At 50.5% G+C, this 16,005-nt stretch overlaps 1 protein-coding gene across 1 annotated transcript in view; it reads right to left on the bottom strand.

Annotated features, from left to right (window-relative positions):
• LOC130404929 (histone-lysine N-methyltransferase 2D-like) overlaps positions 1 to 16,005 on the bottom strand; it is a 38,078-nt gene that overhangs the window by 129 nt on the left and 21,944 nt on the right. The window contains exons 6-8 of the mRNA XM_056609878.1: positions 13,299 to 13,625; positions 1,403 to 1,509; positions 21 to 831 (exon numbers count right to left, since the gene is read on the bottom strand). Coding sequence (XP_056465853.1) covers positions 21 to 831; positions 1,403 to 1,509; positions 13,299 to 13,625 — 1,245 coding nt within the window. The remainder of the gene's footprint in view (positions 1 to 20; positions 832 to 1,402; positions 1,510 to 13,298; positions 13,626 to 16,005) is intronic.

Below are 16,005 nucleotides of genomic sequence, written 5' to 3'. Positions count from 1 at the left end.
GGGCAGCGGCGGCGGCCGACACCGGTCCTTTCCGGGCCAACTCGGGGGAGTTGGCGATCTTGCTCCCTCCGGAGTTGAAGGGGTCGATGTCGTCAAAGTTATCGGGGTCCCATTTGTAGGCGCCTCGGGGCAGGATGGGGGCGTCCTCTCCGGTGGGCGGGGTCCGGGGCGCGGGGAGGGGGGACTCCTCCTCCCGGGTCACGGCCGGGGCCACGGGGGTCTCCTCCGGGCCGACGGGGGCGGTCTCCTCGGGCAGCGGGGGCGGGGTGTCCACGCGGGCCTTGCGGGTCCGTCGGAGCGTCCCTCCCGGGCTGGGGGTGGCGGGGGACGCCTCGGGGTCGTCCTGGGCCTGGAGCAGGGGGCTGCCGGTGCGCGCGTGGGGCTTCCTCTTGGTCTCCGGGGTGGTGCTGCCGGAGGAGGGGGTGACCCGCGGGGCCTCGGGGTCCGAGTTCTGCCCGTCCAGGGGCTTCTTCTTCAGGGAGCCCGGGCGGCCCTTCTTGGGCCTGCGGAGGGTGCCGGGGGCGCTGCCTGTGCCCACGCTGAACGACTCGGCGCGCGCGTGGAAGCCCGCCGCGGTGTCGCCGCCGGCGCCGTCTAGCGGGTCGGCGCCGTCGAGGGGATCGGCGCCTTCTAGCTCGCCCCCCTGCAGGCTGAGCGAGCGGGTCAGGGCGGAGCCGGCCGGCCCGTGCTCGATGTTGTACTGGCCGCTGGCGGCGATGGGCTTGTCCTCGTCGAAGACGATGGAGAGCGAGCGGGTGGGCGGCTGGAAGGAGGGGCCGTCAGGGTCGGGGACCACGAGGGTGAGGTCGGACACCGAGCCAGTACCACAGTCTGTGGGGGGGGTGGGGGGGCGGGGGAGAAGGTTGGATGAGAAATGTAATTAAAAGTATCTATTGGTTGGAGAGGATGCTTCTGTTTCTGACAGCAGCGATTAGGATGACGGATGTGTAGGGAAACGCTCATCAGTGAGTCGTCTATTCTATTCGATTAAAGAGGCTGGTGGTAAATGACCACGCAAGAGACAAAGGAACTTGGTATACAGACAAAAAAATATAACAAATATATACTAAATATGACAAATGTACTAATCAAGCTTTCGATAAAAGCGTCTGCTTATGCCCTAAATGTAAATATATACCATTTATTTTCATGAATGATCATTATTGGCATCTATCGTAATAAATTACATCAGACAATAGAGGTGCTCTCCTCCTCAAACAAAGGGGGCCGGCCGTATTATTTGATCAGAGCAGGTTCACCGTGTTTACACTTGGGGGTGCTAAAAGACCAGCATCCCATTTTCTTCTCTAACCACCCCGGCAACTGTGCCTTAGCTAAATATGAGCACAAGAGCACATGTTCAAAGAGACATGAAAAGACTGAAGACACGTTCTGACTGTACCTTGGTCGTCCGAGGTGGGGATCAAGTCTTGAGGTCCAGTTGGGGTAGGGGACTTGACTGGGGTGGTGGATTCGGGGGTCTCGAAGGCTCCGTCCGAGTCCGAGCTCCTATTGGACGAAACCAGACCGGACATGAGTCAGAGGTTCCGCGATGACAACCATGATTTATAAATCGTCAATAGGGTGCTTCCACCAGAGGCAGCTCGGTTCCCCTCGACAGCAAACACTAGCGCACGCTCGGTAGAAAGATCTGGCCAATAATCTCCAGCGCTTAAGGTAGGGAACGAACCCTTCAAATTGACAAAGGCTGACCATTAAACCCCTTATTTCTCAGGAGAGGACAATGGGATTGAGATTCCCTTGGGAGCAATATCTAACTGGATTTACGATTGATAAACCCTTTTTTAATCACGGCATCTTTGCGAGTCCTGTGGTTGGCGACATTGGGAAAGCCAACGGCCCGCGACGGTACAGCCTATGGTCGCAGTCCCTGGTGGAATGAAACAATCCATAAATTAAAGTGCTGTATCGGCAGGAGAGGAGAGCCAGATAAGCCGTCGCAGTGACGTATGACTGCTCATGAGTCCTCTGTTTACACCCAAATTAAAACGCCCAATCGGAGACACAAAGGCACGATGCGCTGAACATGAGGAGTCGGCCGTGGTTAAACTAGGAAAGTAATGATATGCATTTATTATGCATTCTTGCAAGAGGCCGACAAATATTGCCATGGTAGCACGCACACACATGCACGCACGAATGCAAATACACGGATACAAACGGGCGTGCATGGCTGCACGCAACCGCACACGCTCACACACACACGCGTGCGCACGGCCAGTCGGCCACACACACGGATATGAATGCATGGCGACACGTATGCACGTATTTGAATGCATGACCACACACCGATGCACGGGCATGGTGTCTCTCTCTCTCACACACACACACACACACACACACACACACACACACACACACACACACACACACACAGACTTCCAAGTACAGCGCTGGGCGCTCACCAACAGAACCACAGACTACAACAGTATCCCTCCCCCCCCCCCCCCCCCCACCAACACCCCCATACCGCCTCACCTCTGCCTGACCATGTTGTCATGCCGTGCCCCCCAGGACAGCTTCCTAAGAAGCCCCATCGTGGGGTCCGATCCGGGGCTGCCCCCATCCGGAGACCCCCCCAGCAGAGAGTCCCAGCCCCAGCGTGCCCACGTCAGCGGCGAGAGAGCCTGCCACGCGGTCAGAACCATGGTAGACCGGGGTGACGACCACAACCACAGCGGCAACCGAGCTCTCCCTGGACCACGCCGGCGACCGTCTGGGTCTCGACTGGCTGCTCCTCTCGCTCTTCCTCTAGTGGCTTCTAGACGCAGCGACGCCACACCTCAGCCTCCAGGTCTGTCGTCTGCCTCCCCCCCTCCGAGCCGAGCGAACGATCAGCTGCCAATTCCGTCCGGCTTCCTTCGCTGTGGTCCAGCGCTTATCTCCCGTACGTCGTCAATAAGTCCTCACGGGCTCTACTTCGGTACAGAGGCGATAAGCACCGATGCGTGCGGGAGAGAGACTGGCTACGGAGGTCCGGCACCTGCACTGACTCAGGCTTCCTCTGCTCTCTCCTCTTCTCACTAACACTCTCTCTCGCTCGCTCGCTTATATCCCCTCGCTCGCTCCGCCCCTCGCCATCTCTTGTCTCTCACTATCTCTCCCCTAGAGAGCGAGGGCCGATGGTTTAGCTGGTCGTGTTACCGTGTCTGCGGCGTACCGTCTGCTTTATTCCCCAGATGATATTTACACCCCAAAAAGGCAAATCCGCTGCCCACTTAGCCTTATAAGCTGATTGTAATAGAGCTCGCTCAGTCCCTGTCGCCAAGTCAACCTTCCTCACACGGTGTCTGACGTTAAGCTGCTTCGTATTGGCTTTCGATGCGCTGACTTAGAACAGCAAAAACGGGGAAAAGGGACGGATCAATCGCACACCTTCCAAATGAAGCGAGGGATACGTTTTGCCTGGTCAGGTTTAGAGGCTCTTGGAAGGGAGGGAGGGAGTAGGTCTGTAATAAGACCCTCTGACCACTATGGCCCCCTGGGGTGCTGCTCATTGCAGGGGCATTAAGGCGGTTTCTCCTATTCTGTCTCTACTTGTACTCCACTGTTTCACACTGCAGTCAGTCGGTCTGCGATGCTGCGGCAGCGTCGGCTGCTCACTGAGGAACTGTCCTGCGTCTGAACGGCCAGGGTCGGTGAGGTGGAACCAGCAGGACCATGGGGGGCTGAGACAGAAGGACACTGGGCCAGTGTTAATCCCTTTCTGGTTCCCACTGTGTGTCGATTGGATCTGGGCAGGCCCACCTGCAGATCCATCTGCCCCAGTCTGCAGCACAGGGGATCAGGGCATCGACGGGCGGGCCAGTAACAGGCAGAGCTCCAAGGGTAGGAGTGGATAAGACCTACATGTAGTAATGTACAGAATATTCTGCATATTAACTGCATGAGGTGTAGCCTGTGTGTACTTCAAATGAGGGTATTCTATCGGAGAATAGTTCAAGTATATATGTATTGTATAAAAATATAATACCGCAATACCAGCCGATATTTTACCATCATCTCAAATAACACGGCATCTCTTTCCAACACGGATGCAAAATCATTGGCTGTTGTTGCTATGGTAACGGGAGGCTGCCGTCGCCATATGTTCCACGTTGGCAGGAGAGGCAGTATGGCGGGAGAAGCACAGCAACACGGAAGCTGTGAGGCGCGCGCAGGCACCCAGCGACCAATGGCAGAGCACTGTCTGCCCCTGCATCACACCGACACGCTGCTCCCTCCAAAATAAAAGCGGGATGGCATTTTTCATTGTCTTTTCTTTTTGGGGACACACACAAAATGTATTTTCCCCCTGCTCTTTCTCACCGTAATCATCTGGATATGCAAAAGGATTTTGTGCTCAAATTGTATCAGACAGAATTCTCCAATTGCAATTGCAAGACAAAAGAGACATTATGCGAGTGAGCCTCATCAATAGTGTGGGCGAAGAAAGGGCACAGAGAGAGAGAGGTTGAGAGAGAGGGAAAGCAATAGACAGAGAAAATAGATGGTGAGAAAGCAGGAGCGAGAGATACACACATCTGATGGCAGCCTCTCGCAGCTTGGGAGCACTGCCTGGAGACAGACTCTGCAGTGGGGGGGGGGGAGAGAGAGCCAGTGAGAAAGAGAGAGAGCCAGTGAGAAAGAGAGAGAGCCAGAGAGAACGACAGAGAGCCAGAGAGAGAGCCAGAGAGAGAGCGAGAGAGAGCCAGAGAGAGAGCGAGAGCGAGAGAGAGAGAGAGCGAGAGAGAGAGAGAGAGAGCGAGCTCTAAAGCCAGCTGTGCTCCCCAGTCAAGGCTCTCTTGTCCCATTAAACTGTTTCTATTCGCCATTCACATGAAGAAGAAGACTCTGGTCTTTACTTTGAAGTAACATATACTTCAATGTACGCAGGTGTGAGTGTATGAAAAAAAAAAAAAAAGGGAGGGACAAAAGGTAACAAAGGGATACAACACAAATATAGTTGTCTTCGTGTCACTCGAGGGGTGATGAACAAGAGGCAGTAAGAGAGCCATTATTAAGGATGAAGATAAAAAACAACGTAATAATACAAAATAAAACATAAAATAGCCTAATTTGCTGTTAGTCTTTCAGCAGCTATTCAATACGCAGGTCATATGTTCACACACACACACACACACACACACACACACACACACACACACACACGTTTACCTCATCAACAGCAGGGATAAACATCATCCTTCAATGTCCTAAACTATTTATGAGTTCTCCTTGCCTGGCTGTCTCACTCCTCTGGTCTTAATGTTTCTCTCACTCTTCTCGTCTCAATGTTTCCCTAAATCTCTCACTCCTGGTAGTAATGTTTCTCGACATCTCTCTCCCCACTCATCATTATGTTTCTCTACATCGCTCTCACTCCTCTCCTCTTAATGTATCTCTACATCTCTCTCCTTCTTTTTTGCCTCCTAGCCATCTTCCGGTTGACTGTTAGACAATACAAATATGGAGGAACTATTTGCCTTGAAGCACTCAGTATCATGTATGCAAAACTACACAAACGTTTAATGTTGAACTGCATAAATAAACTGAATGAACCTTACAGAAGTCCAGCAATGATGAATGTGGAATAAAAAGTCATGATTCTGATATGTCCTCATGTGTAATGTTTATTGGAAAACCCCAGTGTGGTCAAATGTTGTTGTAAGAATGTACACATTGTATATGGCAGGGACAAACCAACAGATGGCGCTGTTGGGCTTCGTTTTAAAACCACACTAACTCGGATGGAACAGGCTGGAAATCACACAGAGTCTGTGATTATCATTTACAGTTCAAAGAGTCGAGAACAGCCTGAGAGAACAGTCCATCTTTTATGTATTATGATGCCAAAAGCCACCAATTCCAGATGTCTCTCCCACGCAAACTGAAACCAAAGATACCCAGACAGGTTGCCGGGCCAGTGATGTCACATCTGAGGGGAATTTGACATACAGGAAGATGAGGTAAAGGCAACAACCCGAGGAGAATAAAACATCTTGCACTCCCATCCATAAAGCAGAACCCTTCGAAATAAAATACCCAATACTTCCGGGGAGAATTTAGTTTACGGCAGAAGTCCTGACAGCATTGCATACCTAAATGTGGGAACGCACTGAATGCCATACTACTAACGGTTGGGAGGATAGCAATGTGCAATAACTCCAGCTCGCAAGAGCAAACAGATGCTACTAATCTGTTCATGTTATATTTCCAGATGGCTTCAGCAACACTGCTACCATCCTGGGTTTATTCACGCCTGCGTGACACTAGCATGGCGACAACACATGGACACATATTGCCATGTGTACCAAGCAGGACGGCCAAAACTGATCGAATACACATAAACATCCACCCCCAGACGCACAGACACACTCAAGCCCAAACACACACCCACGCACCCGGTCACACACACACACACACACACACACACAGCAATGTGACTCTCACATCCCCAAGTGTCTTATCTGATATAAATAAAACAAAGTAGAGCACTCTCCCCCATCTCTCTCTTTCCCCTCTCCTCTCTCTCTCCCCTCTCTCTCCATCTCTCACATCCTCCCCCCCCCCCCCCCCCCATGGCGAGTGCTCTATTTTAGCACAGTCACCATCCCCTAGCCCCCGGCATGCTGAACATGGCCTCCTGCGTCCTGAACAGCATCACCACCAGCGGTGCCTCTCGAAGCCCCTTACCCCATCACCTCCTTCCTCCCAGCCTCACCACAAAGGGAACACGCGCCGCTACCTCTGCCGTGTTCTCATTCCTGCACACATGTGCCTCTGCACGTGCTGCCACACTCACTGAGCGCTTGCCTTGCCTCACACGATGGAGAGGTTGACGAAAGCGTCTCCTGATTACCTAATCATCATCATCATCATCCCTAGAGCTTTGACCCGATAGAGGAACTGATGGCTGGGTTAAGTGGAGCTGAGTGGCTAGGTGTGCCTGGGAACAGCGATGTGGTCCATGTACAAAAACAAAAAAACACCTGCAATGGCCGCCACAACAGTGAAATCAAAACAAGCTTCCACCTTACCCTCGCCCCCCCGAGCCGTTACCATTCAAACAACCAACGCTACAATAGAAGGTAAGGGGGCTGTTTCGTCACATATTCGTCACATAATATATTCTATACATTTCTAATAGAATGGCCTGGTCTGAGCGGTTTGGTGGACACACTGGTCGTCATGCAGGAGGGACCAGAGGGGAGACTCACATGTGCTCCTGCTGCGAGGGGAAGGAGATTTCTCCATTCTCCTCCATGGACTCGTTGGCTCCCATTCTTGGCTAGCGTTCGCCTCCCGAACCCTCAACCCTCAATCAAACCCCCCCAAATCCTCCCTCCCTCGGGCTCCTTCGCCTGCTCGGCAACAGACACACACGCACGCACACACACCCCCCCCCCTTCCCCTCCCGCCACGCATCCACCTGCCCCCTCCAAAATGCCTAATCCTCTCCAGGAGCACAACAAGGAGAGCTGAAGTCACCGACGGAGGCTGCACCGTCGGCACAGATGCACTGCAGTGCCGATAAAGAGAGTGTGGCTCCCGCTCCAGACAGGGTGTCCGTCCTGGATGAATCACGGACGCCTCTTCGTCATCCTAAGCAGCGTCCCTGTGCTACTCATCCTCTCCTCTGCTGTACAGACGGGGGATTTTGGTTTTCACCCTCATCTCGCGGAGGCAGGTGAAAGGAAAAGAATCACGACGACCGGGAAAAAAAATTCTAAACGGTGCTAGAAATATATCTCAGACGCTGGGGGGGGGAATGAATTCAGTGGACCCAAAGAAACGGAGCAGCGCGTTCATAATTCCATCCCTTCTTCTGCTGCTGCTCTCCCTCGTCTGTGAGGAGAGCGATTGCGTGTGCATGCATGTGAGGTGCTCTGCTTCTGTGGCTGCTGCTGATGTCATTGAGCTGTGTTGCCGCTCTCTCTCGCTCTCTCTCTCTCTCTCTCGCTCTCTCTCTCTCTCTCTCTCTCCTCCCCCATCTCTCCACCACTCTCCCCCGACACCGTCCTCCTGCGGCTTTAAAATGACAAGCAGCCTCTCTCTCTCCGTCTCTCTCTCTCTCTCTCTCTCTCTCTCTCTCTCTCTCTCTCTCTTACTATCTCTCTCTCTTTCTCTCTCTCTCTCTCTCTCTCTCTCTCTCTCTCTCTCTCTCTCTCTCTCTCTCTCTCTCTCTCTCTCTCTCTCTCTCTCTCTCTCTCTCTCTCTCTCTCTCCTCCCCTCTCTCTCTCCCTCTCTCCCTCTCTCTCTGTTACTATCTCTCTCTCTTTCTCTCTCTCAAGCCAGAAGACAGAAAGAAGGGACGAGGGAGCGTAACAATAGCAACCTCCCCAAAACACATCGATTAGCCGCGGATCATGTTCCCCTTGTGTTTACACCCCCTGTCTAAACCTCTGTCTTCCCCCCCCCCTCCCCCCTGTCTGGCGATGCCCCCTCTCACACAATAGAAGCTTCCAGCGCGCTGCGTGGCCCAGCAAGAGGTAAACAATAGAGCCTGTGGGACCATGCGTGATCGCCAGTGCGTGGATGTATGTCATTCAACCCAAGACCCATTATATTCCCCCCCCCCTACTGCCACGTACCCTCCCCCCAACCACAACAACAGGGCCAGGCCAGCCTCTCCTCCAAACACACGCTAATACTAATACTAAATAATAACACTGAATACATCTCTATATACTGTTTACTGTATAATATATCAATTTATTCTATAGATAGAAATATATACACAATTGTATACTCGTCTGTTGTTCTCATTTGATTGGACCCTCACCAGACTCTCTGTGGTTGTGTACATTTGAAACAAAAGAAAGTGCGCTGGTAGCTAATGACCAACAAACGCTCATCACATTAAAATCTTCTTGTGGGGGAAGATGAGGAGGAGGAGGAGGAGGAGGGGTGATATCACGTATCACTGCACGGTCAGCATCTTTCAGAGAGCCATTACGAAAATGAGGTCTGTAGATCCCCCCCACCCCCCCCACCCCACAAACCCGGGCCAGTCCCAGGGGGGCACCCACGACCGCTGCCGGGATCTGATCCACCGCCACTCAAATCAAACGCTGGAATCCGTCAAAAGACACCGGGCAAGACAGTTCAACCTGTCTGTCTGTCTGTCACGCCAACGTCCATGGTGTGTTTGCCCGGTGACATTTACTACGGTGGAACCTGTTTTTAACCCCTAAGCTATTGTTTGCTTCCTCAGACACAGGGAGAGGAGCCCTCTGGCATGAGGGCTGTCTGAAACATGAGTAGGCCAGTGCCACGGAATCCATTGTACATCCATGGGAAAGTGAGAAACAATAGTAAACCTAGACCCGGCATTGTCCTGAACCCAGCATTTGGGGGGTTTTTTTAGGGAGAAAACCCCCTGATGGATCTTTGTGGTTAGAGGTACTGCCTTGACTGAAGATGTCATAAAATCGCCCACCTAATACATCATGGTAGAGCACCAACGGGAAACCAAGGACACATTTATACAGCCGGTTTAAAAATGCACATTGAGGAAGAGATGGGTCAACATGAAGGCCAATAACATGGCTCCAATAACATGGCTCCACACAGAGTATTGACGTAGTGGTGCTCTCCAAGGGGGGCCGTGCCAATCAATGATTCCCAGCCCTGAGGGGATGATATCTATACAGGTCAGTCCGTCTCAGTGCATCACAATAGGGGAAGTACTCCTAAACCCATGTTATTTAAAGGATTTGTGTCTTTACACACAAATTCGTAACCTGTGACTGGACATACACTGGACATCCAGTCAATCATAGTGTATGCAAGAAATAATAAGAAGACTGCAATAGGAACATAATCAATAAAAATGTTTGCTGAATAAGCAGAGTCTTTTTTTAATGAAGAATGCAAAAGTGTCATTAAAATACAAAGGGGATGTGTTGCATCTTCTATGTGCGGTTCTCTACTCTCCTCACTGTGGCCTCTGGCGGTTATCAATAGTATGTTATATCGACGCTATGAAATCTGAATGTAATTCATTCAATACTACTTGTTTAATAAAGCACAGCCTTAGGAGTTTGAATTACTTCCATTCAAATTAGGATGAAACTCTACTGCTACAGCAAAGAGTCCTGCACTGAAAGGGAATTCTCAGCCCTGGTAAAGAACGAAATAAAAAATTCACATCACTCAAGGCAGCAGGTCGAGATGACTATGCCGGCAGATTTTCCTGAAAGATTAATAAGTTGGCTCTGAGGGAATCTAGGTTGCGTGGCCCACATACCAGGAGCCCTGCGAGAGGGACGAAATGCTATATTGAATGTTAGCATTCTGGTACAGAAGAATTGGTTGAATCTGAATGCAGGAACGTATAGGCTGCTGTATCTTGCGTTAGCGTGTTGACGTGTTCACACACATTTACACTCTTTCCATATCACTCAACGCATAGATTTCCCTGCCTCTCCGCGTCTGCCTCTCTGGCTCCATCATCAGCGACCTGACCAGCACTGACCTCACCATCTCTGACCATCTGGATATCACTCTGGACATGGACACGGACACACTACATTTTCTATCATTCCTCCAAACCAAAATCTACGTGATGCACAATCTGCAGAGTCGGCTTCCTCTTTCATCAGCCTCAAACCCCTGCCTGTTACATGATTTTACCCCGTGTTCCCCCTCTGTAAATAGACTTTGAGTACCTAGAAGAACCCTACACGAGTCAAATGTATTATTAAGGCAGAGCTTTGGTGAGAGCAAGCGTTTTGCTGTACTCATGATCGAGTACAATACCCAGTTGTGGCAGAAACCAGAAAGGCAGTTCCACAACACGTCAATGTACCATTGCGGTTTAACCCAAATTAAGCAAACCTTGAATCTGAGTGCAACGTTCTGTGTTATTACACAGAATAGAGAAGCACTGCATCTCAACAACGGGTGGTCACTAATAATCTCCTACCTCTACGTTCATATAGAGCGCTGCACTCGGATCCGGCAGCAGTAGGAAAGCCGAGAGATTTTCCTCAGAAGCTCTTGGGATTTGCATCTATGGCAGTTACTACAAAACAAATTGTGGTGTCGATGTTATTCTCCTCTTCCTCCTCCCCCTACTCCGTCTTTAATTGGCGACGTCTGCTTTGGTTTAATTCAATCAGGACGGTTTGAGATGAATGAACATGATTTATTTAAAGGAGTAAAGAGTGGCCTTGCGTGCTTCCAGTTTCAGATCCAGTACCTACTACAAGTGGTAAGGACATGAGTGTACTTTACACGTCCAGGCATTGTACATTACGTTTGATTACAGCAGCATCGGGACTGACGCAGTGCAGTGGATTCTCTTAATGCCCACTGCAATGATTAGAGTAACATTTTTAAGCTATTAACTCATGTATAAAACACCCCCTAAAGTACATGCAAAAACTGGAGCAAATCCAATGTTTCTTCATCTCAAGGCTACCTGAGGTAAACTTTGCATTGGCTCTGTTGTCAGACCGGCAGGGGACTATGTTAAAACTTAACATAAAATGAATACAAATGTTAAAACTTAACATAAAGTAAATAGATGCTTAAGCTAAGCAGAAGTACACATTATTACAGCGACTAATCAAACTGCTGCAGGTTGAATAATACAATGTGGCCGGTTGGCTCAGCCTGCCTCTGCCATAATGATTATCACAATCTTTGGCTTATTCCATAAGCCAAATGGTCTTCAGTCAAAAGTGATCAATGTACACATGACAATATCAAAATAATGAATGATGAAGTAGTGGTTTATCTCTGTGTACAGACAGGGGCCGAGACAGTGTGTGCGTTGAATCCATAAGATCCAGAAAAGACGATACAGCGCCCTCTCCTGGATAAGAACAGCAACTGCACCTTCCAAAACTAAAAGTGGCTGAGTCATTCAATCAACAAATAAAATACAGTATTATTCATGTAGTGATGACGGAACCAAGCGAAGTGATAAAAACATTTAAATGAAAAGAAGGTGCAAGTTAGAGCCTGCATGTAAATGTCAACATCTCGTCAAGTAGCAGCACTGATTGGGTTGTTGCTATTTCCACAGAGAGCACAAGGATTACGAGGCTACAACAACAATCGCAAAAAACGAAGAGGGAATACAAGTGAGGCATTTGTGAGGACCGTCCTCAGTTTAACAGAAGATACCACACACACATGCTCCCGCTATGTTTCCAGATGACTTCAGCTACGCTCCCATTCAGGGTTCACTCAAGGCTGAACACTAGCATTGCCACAATATTGGACCGCACACACACACACTATATGAAATATATAATTCACTCTCCGCTTGAGTTCATGCATTCATCTGCATAGCCTCGGAACATGTCTATGTATAGCAGCAATGTGGTCAGCAGCGACCCCAAACAAAACATGCTCTACTTCCGTGGTAAGCCCTGTCAAAATAAGAGTGTAAGGGAACCACTGGAACTACAGCATGCACAGAGCATAATGTTGGTGTTGGTATAAATGGAAGCTTACGACATTTCACTGACTAACCGGTTTGTTTGTTATTGTTCTAGGTCTTCCAGGACCTGCAGTTGTGTCTGATAGGTGGGTTAACTTAGTAGTATGTCAAAGGAGGGCTTAACCAGCTGGGAGAGTTAGCCCTGGTAGAGCCTCAGAGGATAAGGACACAACTACTTTTCATCAAACAGGCTGAAGGGAGATTTGAACAGTGAAGGTGGCAGCCAGATCTGGGGAATTAGACCCAACCGCCCGCAGCAGCAAACACAAGAGTTCAGTCACACAAGTCAGGCTTTGAGCGCATTCGAATAAACAGATGACATTAAAATCAAATGAACTGGAAGATGTAATAAAGAATTGAGATGAGGTCAAATGTATAATCTTCAGCGCAGGGCTGAAGGTCTTGTGACAGAACCACATTTTGTACAGCAAACATATTTCCCCATATTCTACAAAAGTAAAATCGAACACTAAAAATTTACAATACGGTCACATTAACTAACAGTCACATTAGTTAATGCAGTAATAAGCTTTATTGTAAAGCATTAGTATAGGTGTTAGGGTTAGGGTAAGGCTTGGGGGATTAGGGTTAACCCTAACCCTGTTCAATAACGAATAAAATAATATATTCGTGAACATGAACACCATTAGTAAACATGAACACCGTAAGTATCTGAGGGCAAGAGACGTGAGTAAGTCAGTAATACATGCGTATTACTGCATTAACCAAGGTTAATAAGTGGCTAATTAATGCACACTTACTGTAAAGTGCAACAATCAAATCAAAGCGATGACGACCCCTGTTGCATTATGGGGTCTGTAGTCGCCGGTAGAGATCATACCTTGCGGGGGGGTGAGGTGCAGCAGGGCAGGGGTGTCCTTCCTGGGGAGCGGGTGGGGGGGCCGGTGAAGGGTCGAGGGGTGGCGGCGGGAAAGTGCTGGGGGATGCAGGGGGGGTCAGCGGGACGGCGGTGGGGGAGACGTGCGTCTCTGAGGGGGACGAGGGAGGAGTCGGGAAGTCGGTGTCGTCCCAACGCGGAAGAGGAGGAATGTCACGGTGGACAGGAGGCTCTGGTGGAGGAGGAGGTGGAGGAAGAGGAGGAGGAGGGCTGCGAGGCAAGGAGGCAGAGGGGGAGTCACTTCTCTGGGGTTGTTCGGCAAGGGAGGGCCTGTGAAGGAGGAGGAGGAGGAGGAGGAGGAGGAAACAGCAGACGTCAGCGGACTAGCCTTGTGCAGAGAATACATTAAAAACAACCGTACCACTAGGTCCTCGAGGGGAGTCTAAAAGTCTAGCGTTTAAACCAACAGCCTAGCAAACTTACCTTATAGCAGCGTCGGCTCGAGAGCGTTGCTTTAAAATGTTAATGTTAAACCCACCATGCTCAGCCGGTCTCTAAACATAGAACTGCTATTCCCGGGACTTTCACAACTTTTCTGTTGCGAATCTCCCACAGACGACGATGCAACCATCCAACGCGTTGTCGATAAACCCACGCATTTCCTAATCCGCAACTCTCGGGACTCTCTCCGTTTGGGCAGCGCTCTCCATCCAGTGAAAGCAAGGGGGAAAAATCTGGCGGCTTGACCAGCAGTCCCACTCTGTCTTCACCCGCCACCTGGCGAAGAGGATTTGGCCGCGGCCCAGCCTGCTCTTATCGGGAGCCACGCTGCTCTAATCTGACAGGCAAGGCACCGGCCGGCCTCCTGCAGCTGTTCCCCACTCGGGGCCAGTCCCTTGTTTGGGGTCTATAAATACCACGGCACTCTGCAGTGTGCGGAGTGCAGCAGGTCCCACAATGGCCTGAGCTACCAGTCATAACAGCGGGAAGGCCGGCTGTACTCCCTCCGTCTCTCTGTCTCTCGAACCTCGCCCCACTTCTCCCTTCCAGCTCACTGCAGAGCAGACAGGAGGCCTCCACCTCTGTGCTGGCCCCAGCGAGACGTTGATAGCGTTTAATGAGGCGCTTCAGGGGAAATACGTTAATTTGAGGGCGTCTCGGCAGGTCCTTCGAGTTCTGGTTTGGCTGATTTGACTGAGCACACAACAATGTTGAAAGGGTTTCAAAAGGCCAAACCCGATGAAGGGGTGGCAAGGTTTAAGCCGGGTCGCTTGGAGATATCCATCACTTCTAAATGTATAGGAGCGCTCCAGGGCTTGGCCGGTCTTATTTCGGGCCCAGCGCTCGGCTCAACCGTATGGCTGCATCTGTGACCGACATAGTGCAACTCAAGCAGCCTCAAAATAACAGCATGATAAATGTGGTCCGCAAAAGTTTCAACATGAAGCAACGCCAGGTTCACTCAGGAAGCATTTAACTTAAGAAAGTAGAACCCAGCGGAAGCAAAGGCAAACCAAAAACAGTTTGAACCGAGAACAGAGGACAAAATAAAGATATGATTCAATAACAAATATGTGTTTGGTGCAAGGCAGCCTGAAATCAGCCGGTCTGCCAGGCCTTGACTTGGCATTTATCAAAACACACACACACACACCCACAACCACATCCACACACACACACACACCCACACCCACTAATCTGCTGGAAGCAGCTGTATGAAGTGCGACATCATGACCCAGAAGTGTTTAGAGATAAACAGTCAGCGTTTAATAAGAGCGCCTGACGGCATGCGGGTAAAGGGTTGTGCTAATGGACAGAAGCCCAGGAGCTTGAGCCGTCACGTCAACATGAAGACGCATTAGAAACATCCGTCACTATCCCAAGTGAAACACTCATCCAAGTCAGCCCAAAGAGTCAGCAAATCTTACCGGCTTATCTGTCAAAAACCTTGGAAAATATTACTAAGAGCTACTAAGCCCGGTGTGTATTACAAAGCTAGACATCTGGTCAGTTTGTGGTGGAGTGCGGGTGCTGCGCTACATCCATTTACAACCCGCAACACATGACTAAAAGAAGAAGAACACGGAAAAGACACATCCACTCAAATCCCCTTCAAGGCCGGCTCGCGTCTTTAACAAAACCAAAACCTGAAACGCTACTGTCCGACATGTCAGCACCGTTCAACCGACAAGCTGTCGTGTCGGTTTAAACGCAGACGTCGAGCCTCACCGCTTGAATAGAAAGGACGCGAGCTCTGAATGAACTGCCTCCGTCGGGGACACGCAGGGAGGGGGGGGGGAACAGAGCGTGGACGGTTGAGGGTAACCTCGGTGCTAAGGCCAGAGTTTAAACAAACATGGGGGGGGCCCCAAGTGGACGTCAGGAGGCCACAGTGAACATCCCGCACGCCGCGAGTCATGAATGAAGGGAGGCGGCGGCGCAGTCCGGGAAGGAAGGGAAGGAAGGGAAACACGCTGCGACTTGAAACCGCGTTTCACAACACGCCACTTGGCTTTTCGCCGCTGCCGGTTTTTCTTCGGTCCCCCCCCCTACTCGCACGCCCTCGTCGCCCTGCTTCCCTCGTTTCCTCCTCCCTCCTCTTCCCTCCCATCTGGTGAGGTCAGAGGAGTCAGAGTGGAATTAGCGACAGATACCTACGGTCCATCTGCCACAGAGTGTACAGTCAACAACACACATGGTCGCACACACA

Source organism: Gadus chalcogrammus, chromosome 15 (genome assembly GCF_026213295.1).
Source record: "Gadus chalcogrammus isolate NIFS_2021 chromosome 15, NIFS_Gcha_1.0, whole genome shotgun sequence".
In the NCBI taxonomy this organism is placed as follows: domain Eukaryota; kingdom Metazoa; phylum Chordata; class Actinopteri; order Gadiformes; family Gadidae; genus Gadus; species Gadus chalcogrammus.
The sequence above is the reverse complement of the archived record's forward strand: the minus strand, read 5'-3'. Positions and strand labels throughout refer to the sequence as shown.